The sequence below is a fragment of the Engraulis encrasicolus genome, chromosome 1, assembly GCF_034702125.1.
Source record: "Engraulis encrasicolus isolate BLACKSEA-1 chromosome 1, IST_EnEncr_1.0, whole genome shotgun sequence".
NCBI lineage: Eukaryota > Metazoa > Chordata > Actinopteri > Clupeiformes > Engraulidae > Engraulis > Engraulis encrasicolus.
The window spans coordinates 43,689,811-43,710,089 of NC_085857.1; the positions used below are offsets into that span (position 1 = coordinate 43,689,811).

A 20,279-nucleotide genomic window follows, 5' to 3' on the forward strand; every position below is an offset into this window, starting at 1 on the left:
TAAGATTGACTAGACTGACTGGGTGTCTTTACTTTAAAATAGACAAACATTAAGCTTGTTGAAACGTGTAGGGCCATCAGTTGTGCCATGTTGAAGTCAGGTGGATAGACAGATGACATTGCTCTTGGACAATTGCTAACTGCTATTTTGTTGTTAGGCACATAATTCTACATGTGTTCATGCACTGTTTTGATCCGTGAAAATGTACAATGTACTGTAAATATCCACGAAAATAAAGAGATGTGTCCAAACGTTTGGCCTATACTGTACATGCCAGGTTTCTACCTGAAGCCTGTAGTCATGAAACACATTTTGCAGCAAAGCGGAACATAATTGAAACAAAGAGGGGGGAAAAAGCACAATAAGACCATACAATATCAATTTCTAAGACTTTACTCCTGCAAGGCACTAATGCTCGCGATACATTAAGCACACAAACACCACACATCATACAATATAAACACAGATTATACACAGGTGTGGACATTCGTAGATTCAGATACATCCAAGTGCTGACAACCCAGGTACTATACAGCTCAGGGGAGTATTTCAAGAACATGGTAAAGTGATAAAACTGTCTTAAGTCAACCTACGGAAAGCAGTAAACCAAGAATATACAGCATTGCCTTCAGGTTTACTTTTTTTGTGAAGGCTCCAGACTCTTAATAGCTGATATACCAATAGCTCCATGTTAACAACTAGGTTTTCAGTTCAAGACGACGCTTTTGCACACCTCTGTAGTTGGGCAGTTGCGTAGGATATTAAGTAAAGAAATCCTGCACACTGTCCATTCCACAAACAAACTTTAATACTTAAAAAAATAGTATTAAAGTTTGTTGGTGGAAAGGACAGTCTACGGGATTTCTTAAAAAACTAGGTGGTCCAACTGAACCACCGTCTTCAAATCCCTCCACCAGGTCACATAACCCCTCCAACCCGTCTGACCTCCTCCTCTTTCTTTAGCATCAGGGACCTGCAGGGGGGCCTGGTCTGGTCCTCTCTAACGGTAGGGACACATACACGCGAATTTGCAAACTTTGCCATTCATTCCTATGAGAGAGGCGAAGGCAAGCGATGGCAAGCGACAGCAAGTGGGCCGTCATGGGCAGCAGCAGCAGTAGGATGAGGCTCGTCACAGGTGACAGGTTGCTGCTGGCATTCACACTTCACAGCCACCCATTCATCACCCACCCACAGACTGATTTTCATACTTCTTTACCATATGATTAAAATGTGCAAGTGTTAATTCAGTACTTAAGAGAGTAGAAACAACTAGAGTGTTAAATCAAGCTCTCTCAGTGTTGAATCAACAGTGCGATATTGACTGTATTTCTTCACCACATAATTATCTTCCACACACCGCGCTCTTCCGTCTTGTTGGTGCGTCTCTACAGTCATCAAGTAATTAGGAAATGGATGGCACTCAGTTTTTCCTTCTTTCTTTTTCTTTTCTTTTTATTCGTACATCGCAGGGTCCTTTTTCTTTTCTTTTTATTCATACATTGCAGGACCCTGCAATGTATGAATAAAAAGAAAATAAAAAGTAAGAAGAAGAGAACTGAGTGTGATCCATTCTTAATTACTTCACCGCATAATAATAATAATAAAAGAACAAAAAAGCATGGTCAAACGCATATGCTTCTGTGGCTGATCCCCACGCAGCTGTTTGAAAAGGAAAAAGAGAAGGAAGGAGGAAGAGGAGGAACTGACAGACATGATATCAACAAAAAATATAATGGTTAAAAATAATACGTCATAATACATGTGAAGTAATAAAAAAAATAAAATAAAAAAAATACACTGATAGGTGTCAATTTTGCAACCACCACGTTTCATGTTGGGGCAGAGGCTATTCCTTTGGAGAAATACCTCCTTTATTTACCTGGCCATGGTCTTTGGCTCACAACTCGATGATGAAGGCAATGTTTTTTTTTGTTTTTTTTTTAAATGAGGTGTACAGTATGTAGATTCCCTTCTTAAAATGAAGCCATGATATTATTTCAAGATTGTGTAGCCAGCAGAGCTGCGGTGGCATTACTACAATAGTACTTCACCCAACCACAGAACATTCGATGGCCTCTAAAAATTCTAGACGTTTTGCATAGAGTCTTTTTTTTGTGGAACCCACATTTTCAACAGATAACACACGTGCGGCCCACAGCGATGGAATGTGCCAATAACGTTATACTTTGTGCACGAGCTAATGCCACTCACCAGTTGACCAGCTGACCATCTGCGATCAATCATAGATCATGATTTTTTTCTTCTTCCATAAAATACATATGCATGATAACAGGGTGCAACGGGCCAAGATTGCAGCGTACAGAGCAAAAATGCAAACCTTGAAGTTTGATGCCGTGTGTGTGTGTGTGTGTGTGTGTGTGTGTGTGTGTGTGTGTGTGTGTGTGTGTGTGTGTGTGTGTGTGTGTGTGTGTGTGTGTGTGTGTGTGTGTGTGTGTGTGTGTGCCGCAAGAGGCCATAAACTCCCCATAAAGCCCAGATGTACGTACTGTACGCAGGCCTACTGTAGGCCAGTCTTTGCAGGTAGAACATCTGTAAAAGATGTCGTAACATCTGTGAGTAGTAGTGACGCAAGCTCATGCATGAAAACATTGTCTCTTTGCTGGTTTGATCTTGGTGTCTACCAGCATATGTTTTACACTGGTACAAATAGACTGACACCATTGCCTTCAAACAACCCCATCCAACCAACATCCAATGCCACACCTTCGCCTTCCCACACCCCCCCCAAGCCCAGCCCCCAAAGTCAAGTCCTGGTGGGTGTTTTTGTTGTTGTTTTTTTGCACTGGTATACACGCATACAGATACCACTGTCTTCGGACAACAACACTGTACGCAATGAAGATCCAATGCCACAGACACCTTTTGCCTTTCCACCCCAAAGTCCAGTCTCTCCATCTGATCCACGGTACCCCGCGGTGCATTTCTCAAAACCATAGTTGCTAACTACATTAGCTACTTTTGTTGTTTGCAATGCAATTTCCCATTGGTAACTACCGAAGTTGCTAACTGGCTAACAACTATGCTTTTGAGAAACGCACCTCCTGGCCCGGCCTCCTTCCTCCACTACTGAGGCCCCAGGCCGCTCTGGGTGCTCTGGCCGTCGCTGTGCTCCGAGCCCCAGAGCGAGTAGAACTCGCTGAAGTCCACGTAAGGGGGGACGCGTCCCGTCTCGTCGGGCTGCGCCGCCTGGCTCCCCCTCTGGCGGAACAGGCTGCCGTCGCCCGAGCTGGAGCTGGAGCTCTGGGTCTGGGTGTTGGTGGATTGGAGGGTGGCGGTGGGGCTCTGGCTGTGGGGAGGAGGAGAAGGAGGAGGAGGAGGAGGAGAGGGGGAGGTGCGGGAGGTGGGAGAAGGTGAGGTGGGAGAGGGGGAGGAGGAGGAGTCGAGAGGGAGAAGGGCAGGGACAAGGGTAGGGGCAGGGGCAAGAGGAGGAGAGGGGGAGGGGGAGGTGGGAGAGGAGGAGTAGAGAGGGAGGAGGGCAGGGACAAGGGTAGGGGCAGGGGCAGAAACAAGGTCAGGGTTTGGGTTTAGGTCGAGGTCGAGGTCGAGGTTCAGGTCAAGACAGCTGTAGTAGGGCACGGTGGCACTAGCATCTATTGGAGCAAGCACAGGGTCAAAGAAACTGGGTACAGATGCGAGAGCGGTGAGGTCAGGGTTAGAGGTGTCAGGAAGAGGGTCAAGCAAATCAAAGGCTGCAGATGGATTGTGGTAGACGTTAGGATACAGTGTGGGAATATTCGGGTTAGGTGGAGAGTTTGGATCCAGCGCAATATTAGGAATGAGACTGGTGTCGTAAATCAAGTCGACGTTAGCAGCAGAGTCAGGGTTTAGGTTCACTGCTTCAACACCAGGGTTACAATTAGCAATCAGGTCCACACCTGCAGCAAGATCTGCATTATCAACAGGATTGTAAACTGGATTTGGACCTTCAAGATCTGCATTATCAACAGGGACAACAGGTTGATGGACTGGACTTGGACCAAAATCACGGTTCCTACTAGAGACAGAATCAAGACCACCATCAGGGTCAAGGTTAGCAATCGGATCTAAATCTGGACCAAGAAGGAGGTCAAGGTTGGAATAAGACTTGGGAACAACAAAAGCGGTCTCAGGGTTGTTGTTGGGAGGAGGATTGTGCGCGGGAGCGTAAATAACGGCAGGGATGTCCGTCACAGGTTGAAGGATATCCACTGATATTGAGGGGCGGATGGTGGAGACTAGCACCATGCTGAGGATAGGAAAGGGTGAGATGAGGAGAGAGGAGCACGGATGAGGAGTATGGAGAGGGGAGTTACGGATGAGGAATGGAGGTAGGTTTGGTGGCATGCGGACAGCAAGTAAAGGCAGAGAGTGAGATGAATGGAAAGAAGAGCATCGGAGAGCTGTGCAACGTGCATGCTGATAAAGGAGTGTGAGACAGCGTGTGGTAAGTAGATCAGACAGGAGCGAGTGAGAAACTGCGAGCGAGACTTGCTTGTCAGAGATAAATTTTAATACACTTCCTTCCTGTTCAAGGCCATGGTGAAATTGCATGCTGCATCTTTTTTGCTGTTGTTGAAAAATCTATTGGAAACCTTCCAAGCTCACAAGTACAGATAAATCAAATAACTCAAACTCCAGCATTCATAACAACCCTCCCCACACTTTTTGTTTTCAAAAAGTCTGAAAGTCAAGTGCGTCCACCATTTCTCAATGGAAATTGTTTTAACATGCAAAAATGCATTTGCAATCCCTCATAAATATAGTGTGTTATGGGGAAGTGCACACAGACACAAATGCAACTGTGACTGTCACTTACAAACCACATACTGCTGATTTTAGAGGCAATGACAGTGCAACCTCCAAATCTAAATTACAATATCCTACCATTTGCGATTTGCCCACATAAATGGCTTTACTTAAAAGGCATTGTAAGATTAATTGTGTTTTGGCCATTAAATGTTTGAAAACCTTTTAATGACTCAAGAGTCAATAGCTGCCAAGATTGTAGTCCTTGCCACCACACTTCCTCGTTCGGGCTATTTTAAGGTGCAGACCCACCCTCCCTTCCTGGCTATTATTTTACGATGTTCCTTATTCAAGAGAACAACAGCAAATGATGAGGAACCGTGCAGATTATAAACTTTGCCTTAGTAACTCTAAAAAGACAGTGTAGTCGCAGGCTTGCAGTTAAAGAGTGCAACTTACTCTTAAAGGAACACTGTGCAGGAAATGGTCAAAAAAGGTACTGCAACTATGCTTCTCATTGAAACTGGGCTGCCTATTGCCAAATTTGACCTTTTCATGAAAGTTTACTAAGTAATAAACAAATATGTTCTAGTATTTCCCAAGTACAGTCATTTTTGCAGCTAAAAATGGCTATTTCTGGAAATTCACAATGGCGGACCATGGAGAAGATCCCCCTTTTCATATATGAAAAATTCATCTTTTTCCCAGTCATAATGAATACTTAGAATTTGATGGTGGTGGTAAGTATTCATGAAAAAGGCAACATTATTGAATGGGTAGCATGAATTCTGGAAATAAACAACTAAACATCTCACACAGTGTCACTTTAAGGGCACATACCATCTCTTTCTGGCAATTATTTTACAACTTACCTTATGGAGGTAAACAACAGTAAAAAAAACATGAGGAATTGTGCAGATAATTGCCTTGGAGCAGAGATGGGAAACCTTTTTCATTCCAAGGGTGACTTTGATAAAGCCCTCCAAAGGCCGTACTATGAACACAAACCAGGGATTCCCCCTGCACTTTAGGTCTATATTGAAGGTGGCCACATTTACAACAGACCCCATCTTCAGTAGGTCCCTTGAAAATATAACTTGAAGGAGAAAATCGTCTTTTTTTGTTTTGTTTTTTGTTTTGTTTACATTGGGCCCTTGATTTCACATTACATCCTCATGTTCTATTCACTCTTGTTGTGTTTCATTTGGAGCTCTGCTAAAGAAGTTCGGCCATGAAACAACTTCCTATCTCATTGTTTGTAGGCATACACTATGCTGCATTTAATTTATTCATTCCGGTAAGTTACCACTCATACACGTGGGTGGATTGCTTGTTTGTCTGGAAACTTATCGGTTTCCGGGTAATACAGTTTTTGAAAGTCTGGTAAAGACTGATGTTAGGTCATGTTACGGACATCCACCTTTAGCACTCTTTCAAAAACTGTATTAACAGCAAAACTGAGAAGTTTCCAAACAAGCAATCCACCTATGAGTTTAACAGTGGTAGCCTGCCGTAATGAGTATATTAAAAACAACATTTGTGCCTGCAAAAAAAGGCCCATAGGAAGTCATTTCATTGCTGTAACTAAACTGAATATCTTAAACAGAGCTTCAAATGGAAGACACCTTACAGGGGTGAGTAGAGCATGATGTTATAATGTGAAATTAAGGGCCCAATGTAAAAAAACAAAACGGTTTTCTCCTTTAATTATATTGCAAATGCAATTTCCAAGATTCTTTTACATGTTATATTTCATAAGAAACTGCATAACATTAAAATTATATGCAAGGCCAGATAAGACGGCCTCTAGGCCCCTTAAAAAGCCCCCGAGACAGCCCCAGCCCCTGCCTGGAGGGGAGGGAATTACCGATACTTTCCCCATCCCTACCAGTGCGCTGCTTATGATGTTGCCATGGTACTAGTCGTCACAGTTGCCATGGCTGCCCCCTGTTCACACTTGTGACAGGCTTAAAGCACAGGTGTGAGGGGGCATTCAATTACATACAAGGTTCAATTTCATTGAGTTCTGCTGATGTGCTGTATGTCCTCTCCTTAATCTTCAACTCGTCCACTGGCTCTATCTGCTACCCACGACTACCCCCCACCCCCTCCCCCCGGTTTGATACATTGTCTTGTCTTTACTGCTTATGCTATATATGAGGTTTTTTATTCTATGTCTTGATGTTGTAATGGGTTTGCAATGTGGAGCTATGGAATCTTTTTTTTCCTCATCCTTACCCAATGTTTGTATAACACTTTCAGACAAGACTTCCGGGGCGCTCCCTCGCGTGCGACCCAGCAGCCTGTGTCTCTGTCTTTCAACATCATTGACTGATGGAGACTGGGACCGCAAACTGAATTGCCCTTCTATGGGACTAATAAAGTTATCTGAATCTGAATCTGTATGACCCTAATGACAGAAAGGGACACCTTTCACCATCACTAAATACAGATGAAAACAGATGAGTATAGCGGGGGGCATTCAATTAGATGCAAGGTTCAATTTCATTGTGTTCTGCTGATGTGCTGTATGATCCTACTGACAAACAGGCAGCACATTTCACTAAATGCTGATGACAAATTAATATTGTACCCAATTCACAAAACAAAAATCCTAAAACAAAGTGTGACGAAATAAAAAATATACCGTACCCAGGCGTGGGGGTGCCTCCCTCCAGGGTGGATGCTGTGTTGGTGCCGTTGGTGAGTGTGCCCTGAGAGGGCATGACCAGGGAGAGGGTGACGCTCGTCTTGCTGGTGCTGCTCTGGTTGTTGGAGTAAGGCACGGACACCGGGTAGATGCGCCCACCTGCCACAGACAAGAGGTAAAACATGGAGAATTGTGTTCAGGAACAACAATAAAAAGTCCGACAGGCGGACAAAGATGCGTCAGTCTACGCACTGCCGCCTTGTGGACACAGGAGGGAATGACGAATTAGAGAATGCGTTTCAGACGGACCGACCGACAGACCGACCGACCGACCGACGAACATACCCTCTAATAGAGATGCTCGGACGCATCTAAAAAAGTCTGCCAACAGGCGAAGGAAGGAATATATTCATGGATTCTTATTGTGTGATTTTATTTTTTGATAAAGTATTATGCGTGCACTGTCCCCTCCTCACGTGGCCAGGTGTTAGCCTGATTATCATTGACTTTCAAATCTCTTCGAGACTTGGTCTGCCCAAGAGCATAACAATTAACATTTCCCAAATGCCCTCCCCTGGTTTGCCAATGAGTGTTTGCTTCTCAACAAAGTGGGAGGAGTTCCCGTATTTGCGGGAACTCAGAAAGTACTTGCATTGACTCTTGACCTGACTGGTAGCAATGCTGAAGCTGTTGCATCACTAGGAGGGCACGGCCTGGCTAGCCAGGTGTAGGACCAAAACATAAAATCGATGAAAAAGAAAAATAGAAGTCTGCACGCTCAAAACGCCAGTCTTCTTTTGGCCCTGGTCTGAATTGTGTGCCAGACTTTCACTTCCACTTTTCACGTTAAGAAATAACTATAAAATGCTCCATCTTAAAGTTATTCATTGATCCTTTGGTGATGGTTGAAGACCAAGATAGGTTTTAGTCCCCAACCGGCCACCAGCATTTTGTAATTGCTGATGTTCAAAACTGAGCTACAGTACAACCACAAAAAAGTATGTACGCTATCCACTTCCGACAACTGTCAACCCCATGTCGTTTAATGCAAAACTTCACATATTTCTATACTGTAACTGAGAGTAGATGACTGTTTTATTGACGTTAGACTCGGCGCAGAGGAAGGAAACGCCTACACCTACACCTACACAGGTACTTATGAATGCAAATCACCATTAGCAAGGCCTGTGGAAGTGCCTCACAAAGCCTGTCTTGCACTTTGATGTCAGTCTGTAAATGTCAGTCCTGTGTATGTCTATGTCCTTTCATGGTATAGAGAGAAAACGTAATTTCAATGTCCTAGTATGACCTGTGCACATTATGAGGAAACTTACAAAAAAGCTGACTTAGAAATACAGCATAGGTTGTCAAAAACGGTTACATCCTACGCATTTTTCTGATGGTCTATATTTAAATACAGTAGCTACCAGCTGAGTTTGCCTTAGTTCTAAGACTGGTCTTTGCAACCATTTTAAACTATTGGATCTGGTTTTAACCAAACACTAACATTTTGTCATGAGCTATGTAATGCATACATATGTAATGCCTATGTGGTATTTCCATTCCCCTCCCCCATCCCTCCCTTCGTTAGTGGTATCAGACGCAGTTATAATGTGTAATAGTGTGCATTACAATAGCGCAGACACAGAAGCCTTCAATCAAAAGACACATTTCTAATATGGCAACACATTAGAGAATAGAGCTTTTGAATCTTGAATCTTCGGGAGGCCAGGCTACCTTTGTAGGGCAGGAAAGAAAGCAGTGTGCTGTGCTGTGCTGTGCACAAACCTCAATGGGAGCAGAGTAGCCCTGACTTCGCTCATAAATCACATGCCCTTGACCTCCACATGACTAACGAGTTACATCAGGAGAGCTTTACCTTCATGTAGTAGGCTGATCAAGAATTTATAGAGGGCCAGCATCTGGCCAACGTCAATGTCAAATCCCTTTGCATGATGTAGGTGTGCTTAGACCATAAAAGCTATTCCGGTTCTGAACATGATTGGCCTCTTTCAGCAAATTTATAGCTATAGTCTGTGTAGTATTGAAATCTAATACATGAAAATGGATAACCCACCACCGCTAACCACAACAGAAATACATAATTAGGGGTCGACCGATGCAGGTTTTTTTTAATGGCCTATTATCAAATTGAGGTAGAACTTGCAACATTTAAACACCCCCTCTAACAATCAAGTAATGTCTAACAATCAATTAATGAAAAAATAAAGTGTCTTGGTGCTTTTAAAAAAACCCGAATGACATAAAATAATAAATATTGCGTATCAGTCAAAACCACACGCGTATCCGTCGATACCGATACACTTAAAATATGCAAATATCGCCCCGATATATACATATAAATATATTATGTATAATATATTATACTAAATATACTAATTATTCTAATAAAGGATAGACCGATGTGTGTGTATGTATATATATATATATATATATATATATATATATATATATAAAACATTTATTTGACTATATTTCAGTGATAAATTACAAACAAACAGATCACGTCATACAACACACACTCCAAAACTTCAAAATTCACTTCTCCAACTGGTTACCGTCTCTCAATTTGGCCGTTACTGAGCCTCTGTATGACTGAAATCAGTACGAATGTATGGTAAGACCATACAACATGTGGTGCCTTTCAACATGCAGGTCATGGTTTACCATACATGGGTTCTTTTTGTGTGAAAAGTGTTTGGTTTAAAAAAAAAAAAATCAGCTCCAATGTTTCCACACAAAATGGCCTCGGTCGTACCTTGCGTAGGCGTGAGGGATCCGTCGGTTAGTGCGTAATTTATGAGAAGCACATTGAATTGTACTTGTGTCTGAAATGCACTATACAAATAAACTTGACTTGACTCAGCCATTACAGAGCCTCTGTATGAGTGAAATCAGTACCAATGTATGGTAAGACGTCAGTCGGTCTCACCTTGCGTAGGCGCGAGGGAGCATTGCATTGCACTTGTGTCTGAAATGCGCTAAACTGTTTGCAGGGGTGACTCGCACACAGAATGACCACTCAAACAAGAGTGTTTTTTCAGAGTGCTTTTTTTTACTTAGTGGAGCCCAGAAGGGTGAAAAACAAGAAAAGAAGAGGTGCAAACGTTTCAGTCCTCCTGGACTTTCCTCAGTGAAAAACAATGAAATGCGCTAAACAAATAAACTTCACTTGAGTAGTCTCTCGATTTGGCCGTTACAGACCCTCTGTATGAGTGAAATCAGTACGAATGTATGGTAAGACGTCAGGTCTCACCTTGCGTAGGCGTGAGGGAGCCGTCGGCGAGCGCGTAGTTGATGGTGCGCACCAGGAGGGTCATGTCCTCGTGGCGCGAGCAGTGCGAGGCGCGCTGCCGGCCGCTGACGAAGGCGTCGTGGTGCAGCCGCTTGACGCGCTCCACCACCGACTGGGCCGCCGCCTCCAGGGTGCTCTGCTGCGCCAGCTCCGCCGCTACCATGGCGACCATCTCCTGTGGAGAGACCAAGCCAACACGAAAGATGATTAGTCAAGCCAAGTCAAGTGTACTTCATTTTCAAAAATCTCTGTAACAGGGTTAGCACAGAAGTTTGAAATTGCCGCAACCATGGTTACCATCTCCTGTGAAGACCAAAACCAAAACGAAAGATGATTAGTCAAGTCAAGTCAAGTGTACTACATTTTCAAAAATCTATGTAACAGGGTTAGCACAGAAGTTTGAAATTGCGTTTGATCAGTCTCCAATGTGCAGTTTAACTAAAACGTTTAAATAAGGCGCTGTCAATAATCTCTCTCACACACCCACACTCACTGATTCACAATAATCTCTCTCTCTCGTTTCAGGAACAACATAAAAGCTTGCAGGGCTTGAAGCCACTCTCACTGGTCAGCGGGAGATTGTCCAGACACCTGCGATGCTCTGGCCATCGTTAATTGGCCCTCACTATTAATTGGCAATTACACAAGACTGGCTGGCTACTGTGGTGTGAGTGAGGCTGCCCCTAACAAAGATGTGACGTAAAAAGAGCCCACTAGAGAGCGTTGTCACAACACGGCCTGTATCTGATTGGCCTACATAGGACTAAGTTAGAATAGAGCAATTAGCCAAAGCTCGTCTTGCCCAGCTTTGAACCGGGTCTTTGGGGTACCAAACATGCACTCTGACCGTGACACCAATGGGCCCACTGATAATCCTAGTGATGGTAATACCACTTCCATAGTAGGAGAGCAATTGTCGAGGCACACCCAGCGCTTCATGAAATACTTTTTTAATGAGAGGTCTCATTAAAGAAGTATTACATGAAGCTCTGAGTGTGCCACGACAATTGCTTTCCTACTAAGTTAACTTGACCGTTGTGTGCACCTAACTTGGTGTGCGTTTACTAAACGAAACCAAAAACTCCCCTTCCATGGCACCCCTGTTCAGCCCAGTTCAGAACTGTCCATGATTAGCTGTCCACTAGAGACTGAACAGCGGGGTGGAAGTCGTACCTGATTGGCCTGTTCGGGCCCGTGGGCGGACTCCAGAGCCTTGATGAGCCCCTCGGACATCAGCAACAGGAAGCCCGTCACGCCCTCCAATGACTGGCTTCCGTGGATCTCTGGTTCGGCGATGATTGGCTTGTTCTTTGCAGCGCTGAAAAGGGAAATAAAAAGAAAACGTGAGAAAGTGAAAATGAAAGAAAAGCACAAGGCAGCGGATAACAAAAAGGGAGCGATATTTCTAGCAGTGCTGAAAAGGAAAAATAGGGAAAACAGGAGGAAGTGAAAATGAAGAATGAAAAATGAAATGAAAAAGAAAAGCAGATGACTTGGTAGCAATGCACATGATGGAAATTATTACCACAAAGGGTAGTGAAGAAGTCAAGAATTTCTCATAATTTGAGAACGTTTCAAAGTATACCCTTAATTGAACTGCCAGAGGTGCTCTACAAGAGGCAAAGCAATACAATTCAATTCAATTAACTGCACCCTCACAACTACTCGCCCACAACCCTTTTTTAAAAATCTCTTCAGCGTGTGCATGAATTCAATCGAGTTCAAACGCTTTAGACCTACTCACTTCACTTCCCAGCAGGGCCAGGAAATTGAGGAGTTCTTTTGGTTGTGCAGCAGGTTAAATGCAATTTAAAAGGATTCAGAGTTGGTAATGCCAGACTTGGAGCGCTGTCAAAGTGGCCAGAGTCTGGGGAACAGACCACGGGAAACCGAATGAAAGCCCCACCAAAGCTCAGGGGACACTAGAGACCAGGCCCTCCCTCTGTCTCTCTGTCAGTCTCTCTTTCTATCTCTCACTCTCTTTCTATCTCTCACTCTCTCTCTTTCTTTCTTTCTTTCTCTTTCTCTTTCTCTCTCTGCTTCTCTCTCTCTCTCTACGTGGGAATCACATCACACCTCCCGGATACGCCGTGATCCCGAGGCGAGATCTGCTATAAAACTATAAGCTCTAGTCTTCAAGTGTGAGTCGAAGCATTTCACCACCCATTATCCCTCCGAATACACACAACACACATTCACGGGCAGACAGACAGACACACAAACTCACTTCGCTAACACACGCGCACACACACACACACACACGCACACACACACACACACACACACACACACACACACACACACACACACACACACACACACACACACACACACACACACACACACACACACACACACACACACACACGCACACACACAAACTCAAGTCACGTACACGTATATGCACGCATGCACACAGAAAGTCAAGTCGCGTACACACACACACGCACACGCACACACAGATGAGCCCTGTTGGAGTTGCCATAGTAAAGGCAATAAACTCACCGATGATCTGTGATTGAGTGGATTTGCCTGCTGCAGCCTCCTAGGAGGCCTCTTAAGCAGCAGATGCACAAACACCATTTGAAACACTGCACCAAAATTAAAAACCTACAGGGAGATAGCCTCGTTCCTCTGCAATGACTTTTTCTTTAAAATCACACAACAGATGCACAAATACCATTTGAAACACTGCACCAAAATTAAAAACCTACATGGTGTGAATAGGCTCTTTCCTCTGTAATGACTTTTTTTTTTTAATCACACAACATCTGTTCAGCATTAATTCAAGGACACAATTTGTATTTTGAATTATTTGAGCGTGAAACATTTACAGCAGTGTTATAAATCACTAAGCACTTGTTATGGTGCAATTTGGTAGGGGAACAAAACTGAGTGAGTAGATTAGTGTTTCTCAACGGGGGCGGCACAACCCCCCCAGGGGGGGCGTTGCAGAGCCCTAAGGGAGCGTTGAGAAGGATACACTTGAGGGGTGGTGTTTAGTTGTCATTGGGGTTATTAGTCCATTTACATTTTTTAATAGTTAGGGGGGCGCTGGCAGGCTTATGATGAGGTCAAGGGGGCGTTGGGATGCTTAGGATGAGGTCCAGGGGGCGTTTGTTCAAAAAAAGGTTGAGTACCACTGGCGTAGATCAACCATTAAGCATGGCTGCCCATCCAAACCAAACAGACAATTGTTAGCTCGAAACACCTATTAAAAACAGATTTGGGCTCGAAAGAACAGATTTTGGGCACAGGTCAGGTTTAACTGAGATGGCCCGATTTTGCAACAACGCTCGTAGTACACATGCACACGATTTTCTCTTCTCCCTTACCTCACCCACCACCACTACCCCTTTTTTATCTTGCTAAAGCCACGGTTTGGACAGGATTTAATCTGGCAAGCCACCGTTATGTAAGTGTTTGATGCTGGCACACACAAAGTAATATTTTGGTGTCTCATTCTCTCGGAGTCTCTCAGTTTAGTCCCTTATAGTAGCTCTCAGCTCTTCAGGGAGCCACTTCACAAGGCTGTCACAATTAAGACGATATTGTATCGAACCGAGAAATCGTCATACAGAGTTACGATACTGTATCGTGATGCAAGAAGGCAGTATTGTGATGCGCACTTTCAAAGTTCTGTTACCCTTCAATCCAGAAAACAAGCACATGATATGAAGTATCAAGCTTCCAAGCTTCAAATCATCATCATTATATCCAAACTTTTTAAAATAATGTGTCGCCTCCACCTATTCTACCTATAATCTACCATAGTTTTTATTCAGAATGTTATTCCATAATGCTAGAAAATGTGAAATTGTGGGCTGTATCAAACCGTAGGTCAAAAATCGTGATACGAACCGAATCATGAGTTGAGTGTATTGTTACAGCCCTACTGTTTATAGCAGCTCTCAGCTCTTCAGGGAGCCACTTCACAAGACTGTCACAATTAGGGCTGTAACGATACACTCAACTCACGACTCGGTTTGTACCACGATTCATGACCTACGATTCGATACACCCCACAATTTCACATTTGCCAACATTATAAACTTTATGAATAAAAACTATGGTTGTTTATAGGTAGAATAGGTTACAAGAGGCTACTAATCATTTTTAAAAGTTTCTATATAATAATGATGATGCTGGGAAGCACTATCACTTGTCACTTCATATCATCTGGTTGTTTTCTGGGCTGATGGGTAACAAAACGTTAAAAGGGCGTATCACAATACTGCCTCCTTACATCACGATACAGTATCGTGACTCTGAGTGTCATGATTTCTCGGTTCGACACAATATCGTTACAGCCCTAGTCACAATGCTATCAAGGCATGCCAGTGCAGTCATTCATTCTGAGCCGTTCCAAAACCATCCAGAACTCCCAAAATAAATGTTACAAACCAAGCCAAAGGACTAGAGGGGTGGTAAAATGTCTGTACTATATTGGTCACTTTCAAGGCTTTTTTTTTTAAGCTTCCATCATAGGATGCCTTGAAAGACATTTAAGTTCATGTCTCTGTGTGATGGAGTGACCATCACTAGGGTTGTGGGTGTGTTCTGACTGTCACGCCAACTAGCCTGGCTCTTTGGTGTAGCGGTCAGAGCCCCAGTTTACTACCCTAGAAGGTCTGGGTTCGAGTCCCAGCTGGGCATCTCTACTCCCCTTCACTACACTCTGCCATCTGAAGATTGCATCTTGTGCAAACACCTTTAGCGCGTGAATGTAATAATAGTTTTGCTTTTATATTCCACTTCTGATGAAAATTACAAATGATTCCAGGAGGGCAGTTAAGTAGCACATTAACCTTTTTTAATGACTCGAGGGGGGGAAACGAGGCAGAGTAACCAATGTGCTTGCCATTGAAACTTGGCTCAAAAAAATCATGCTGTAAAATGAATGCAAAGAGGCCAGCTGGTGGCCATCAATAACAGTACCCAAAGCTGTGGTCATGAGCACACATGTTGCCCACTAATGCTTCCCGTGAGCTTGCGCTGAAGTTCACAACGTCTGTCTCGTCAAAACTTCCCATCTCTTCGATTTCAAATGTCCCAAGGATAGGAGACAGTGATAACAATCGGGTATTTCCAATTGCTCAAAACAGCATCTTTACGTTGAAGGTGCATTACTTCCGTCATTGATCTGTCATTGATTTTCTGCCTTGACTGGCTCGGCTGGTAGCTAAGTCAGAAGAAAGAGTGGTCCGATTGACTGTGCCTTTAACCAATAGCATACAGAGCCATTTGATACAGGCAGGTTAAGCCCAACTTCTGAGATGTCTGAAATCACTGCGGCTTGGCCAGAGTAGAAGCTAGAAAGAACTTCATAGACGAGGTAGACAGTGAGGCTACACCTCTCTTGATCATCATCAGTGCACACCACTGACATATACACCTGTAGTGGACTGCGTTCCTCTATTGTATTCCATTCAACTGTCTATGAAGGATCCACAATTGATCTGCGAGGATCCTTATTCCTTAGCAACGTTGACAACAACCGCTGATAGTACCATGGTTGCGTTTGACTAATTCTAAAAGAATTGTAACTGTCAATCAAGTCAACTAACAATGCTCATTGGTAATTTAAACAACTTAAATAGCTCTCTGAAATAAAGGGTCAGCCCAAAAGTATTATTTGGCTTGTTTGAATTAGTGAAGAATTAGTTTAAGTCTCCCACACAGATGAATGGGAGCTGGCGATTTTCTTCTGGTTTCCGGGTCTAGTCCCACCCCCGCCGTTGCTCCACTTCAGATTAGAACATACGTTATCCCCTCTATTCTGTATCACTGGTTCACATGGTTGGCCACAGCATCCCCTGGGCACCGGCACGATTCTCTGTCGGTCTGAATACGCCGATTGTGAACCAACTTTCTGATTCCCGAATGCTGATATTTCTCAGATCAGCCTGAACACCCTATGGGAAGTCTGACATCAGCGCATCTTGGCCAGACAGGCTACACCTCTCTGGTCATCAGTGCACACGGTTGGCCACAGCCCTAAACGCTAGCAGGTGGAGCACAGTAGGGCAGGGCAGGCTGCGAGCTCACCTCAGCACGTCCATGTCCGAGTAGTTGAACTTGACTTTGTAGTGCATGCAGTAGTTTCAGCAAGGACTGATATTACAGAGCAGAGCTACGTAGCACATTAACTTTTTTTAATAGAGGAAAAGACCAGAGGGGGGGAGGGGAGGACGACGAGGCACAGTACCCCACATGTGCTTGCCGTTTGTGAAACTTGGCTAAAATCAGGCTATGAAGTGAAATGAAAGCAAAGTGGCACAGCTGGTGGCCATCAACGGTGAACCACAGCTGTGGTCATCAGCGAATGCAGAGCCAGTGAATATTGAGCATTTCAAACGGCTTGAAAGGCTGTGTTTTAAGTCGAAGGCACACTAGTTCTGCCACTGGTCCTGCTGGTAGCTATGTGAGAGGAAAGAGTGGTCTGATTAACTGAAGCTTTGAACAGTAACATACTGTACATAGGCATTTGGTACACGTGTGTTAAGCTTGCCCTCTGATGCTGCTTTCAGGTCAGCCAGAATGGTACTGATGCCCAGTCCCACACCAGTTATGCTTAGCAGTGAACAACTTCGTTTCATACCGGATTGTGCGCTTTACCACATGTATGACCCAGATAAACCTCCTGACGTTAACGTTGTCGTCATAGTTCACAGAAAAAAAAAAAAAAAGAAAAAAAAAAATACTTCAAATTGCATTTATTGTTTTCAGGCCAAACGAAACAGTGCCCATTCCTGCCTCGCTTAAGTTCAGAACTTAAGTGCTTACCAGTGAACCTCCCACATTCACTGTATGTGATAATGTGTTATCTGAATGAATCTGCTTATGCGTACACATTGTTGTCACAGTTCACAGAGAAAAAAGAGAAGTTTCCAGTCCCTGAACGCTCATACTTGAGGCGTGAACACACCAGATTAGGGCTGCACAATTATGGAAAAAAAATCATAATCATAATTATCAATCACGATTATTGATTTTTGCCAATGTTTTACAAAATTATAACAAAATGAAATATAACTTAGAATGAATTAAATACGGGATGAGCAAAATAAAATGAATTGTAATAATTATGTAAAAGGCAATAGCATGAAACTTAGGTGGACAGATTTCTGGCCAGAAACGCCAGCTTGTCAGTATGTTCTGGCTTCAAGGAGGCTCTCAAAGGTAGGTCACTATTGCCATGATTAAATTCCTATTGAAATCATGATTTCGATATCACGATTATATCACGATTTTCGATTATTTTCGATTAATTGTGCAGCCCTACACCAGACGGTTCGAGATTAGGAGCGGGAAAGGGCACCGGTTCTCGGTCGGCCTGAATGCGCAGATTGTGAACAAACCGCCCAACATGGTTCTCTGTCAGCCTGAAGACGCTGTGGGAGGTCTGACGTCACCACAGCTTGGCCAGACTAGATGGGGAGCAGACAGGCTACACCTCAATGATCATCAGTGCACACGGTTGGCCGCAGCATCATCTAAACTAGTGTTTCTCAACGGGGCGTTGAAAAGGATACAGTTGAGCGGGTACGGTGCTTAGTCGTCATTGGGGGCATTAGTTCAATTAAAATGTTTCACATTAAGGTGGGCGTTGGTAGGCCTATGATAAGGTCAAGGGGGCGTTGGGAGGCTTAGGATGAGGTCCAGAGGGCGTTTGTTCAAAAAAGGTTGAGAACCACTGCCCTAAACGCTAGCAGGTGGGGCACAGTAGGGCAGAGCAGGCAGCAAGCTCACCTCAGCACGTCCATGTCCGAGTAGTTGAATTTGACCTTGTAGTCGCCGATGCGGCGGGTGCTGCTCTGGCCCCCGAGCAGACTGGTCTGACGCAGACGATTGGGGTCCAGGCCTGGAGGAAGGAAAAGAGAGAGAGGGAGAGAGAGAGAGAGAGAGAGAGAGAGAGAGAGAGAGAGAGAGAGAGAGAAGAAAGAAAGAAAGAAAGAAAGAAAGAAAGAAAGAAAGAAAGAAAGAAAGAAAGAAAGAAAGAAAGAAAGAAAGACAGGAACAAGAGAGAAAGAGACAGACATATGGAGAGGGAGAGAGGGGAGCCAAAGACCGAAAACAAAAGGAAGATGGAGACCGAGAGAAAGAGAGAGAGAGACAAACAGTGAGACGGAGTGAATGAGGCAGAAGGAAATTGGAGGAGAGAGGAAAGAATACACAAGGAGGGAGGGAGGAGGGGAGGTGGAAGAGGGAGGGAGAGAGGGTCACCTTCAGTGAGGCAGCTATAGCCCCATGAAATGACAACCATTAAAATTCAATCATTAAACCACACGAGAGCCGGGCTATGCTCAGTCGCAAGCACAGACACACGGACACACGGACACACGGACACACGGACACACACACACACACACACACACACACACACACACACACACACACACACACACACACACACACACACACACACACACACACACACACACACACACACACACACACACTTTTGGTCATCACTGAGCTGAACATGCAATGAATCCTGCACTCAGTAGCACACACGCATGCACACGCGCATACATAACATGTGATAGAGGGAGCCTGCATAGATATGGTCAAATATCTTCAAAGGCAAGCAGAATATAGAACAAAATCTTTACCCCCCCCTTCTCAACATACTATAAATATATTCCATTATAATTTTAATAGGCAATGACATGACCAATTAAGACCACAGAGAAAAAAATGACTCTTCCTTATATCCCACAACAGGAAATTATAAGAACCAGCCACATAATTTGAATCTAGTCATTTGACCTCCGTTGCGTTTCCCCCCCAAAAATAAGTAGTACTTATGCCAAAGCAGTACTAGTATCACTAAAAGTTCATACATACAGTACTTTTATAGGCCTACAAATAATATATTTTCTTGCAAATGCTAATAAAATGCTTGCGCAAAGTGGATGTGCAAGGTAAAATACTGTATGTACAATCTTTCAGTGATGATGCATGCGAGACTACTTTAAGTACTACTTGCGCTTAAGTACTACGTCAGAGTTTTTGGGAAACACGGTCCTGACCAGTTGTTACTTTTAATGATGGCGATTCAATTTGAAATGTCAGGCCCTGCCGTGGCCAACCGTGGCCAACATTGCACTCGTCTGCCGTGCGGCCGACCCAGGTTCGATTCCTGGCCCGGGTAATTTGCCGACCCCACCCCATCTCTCTCCCCATTCGCTTCCTGTCCACCTGTCATCAATAAAGTAAAAAAATACCCCCAAAAAATCTTCAAATTTGAAGACTCCTCCTTACCCAGTTGTGCCAGCCTGGCCAGTTCATCCTCATTGTCCGTGGTGTGGGCCCGGCTGATCTGGATCACCTGGTTCTGGCCGTCACTGGTGGACTTGCAGAGCAGCGCGCGATTGGTCCCTGGCAGGGCGAGAAAGAGAACAGGAAGAGAGTGAGTCAAAAAACGGAGAAAAAGTGCAATGTGTTACCCACAAAACATTAATTGAGAGTGCACGATTGGTCCCTACCAGAGAAAGAAAGAACAGTTAGAGAGAGAGTGTAAGTCACAAACCGCAGATAAACAGCGCTATGTGTCAACCA

The 20,279-nt window shown here is 44.0% G+C and overlaps 1 protein-coding gene across 1 annotated transcript in view; it reads right to left on the minus strand.

The window, feature by feature from the left end:
• Positions 1 to 377: 377 nt before the first annotated feature.
• Positions 378 to 20,279, minus strand: part of tab1 (TGF-beta activated kinase 1/MAP3K7 binding protein 1) — a 32,796-nt gene continuing 12,894 nt past the window's right edge. The window contains exons 6-11 of the mRNA XM_063203120.1: positions 19,983 to 20,099; positions 18,468 to 18,579; positions 11,889 to 12,033; positions 10,677 to 10,890; positions 7,402 to 7,558; positions 378 to 3,310 (exon numbers count right to left, since the gene is read on the minus strand). Of these exons, the coding sequence (XP_063059190.1) occupies positions 3,088 to 3,310; positions 7,402 to 7,558; positions 10,677 to 10,890; positions 11,889 to 12,033; positions 18,468 to 18,579; positions 19,983 to 20,099 (968 nt within the window). The 3' untranslated portion in view covers positions 378 to 3,087. The remainder of the gene's footprint in view (positions 3,311 to 7,401; positions 7,559 to 10,676; positions 10,891 to 11,888; positions 12,034 to 18,467; positions 18,580 to 19,982; positions 20,100 to 20,279) is intronic.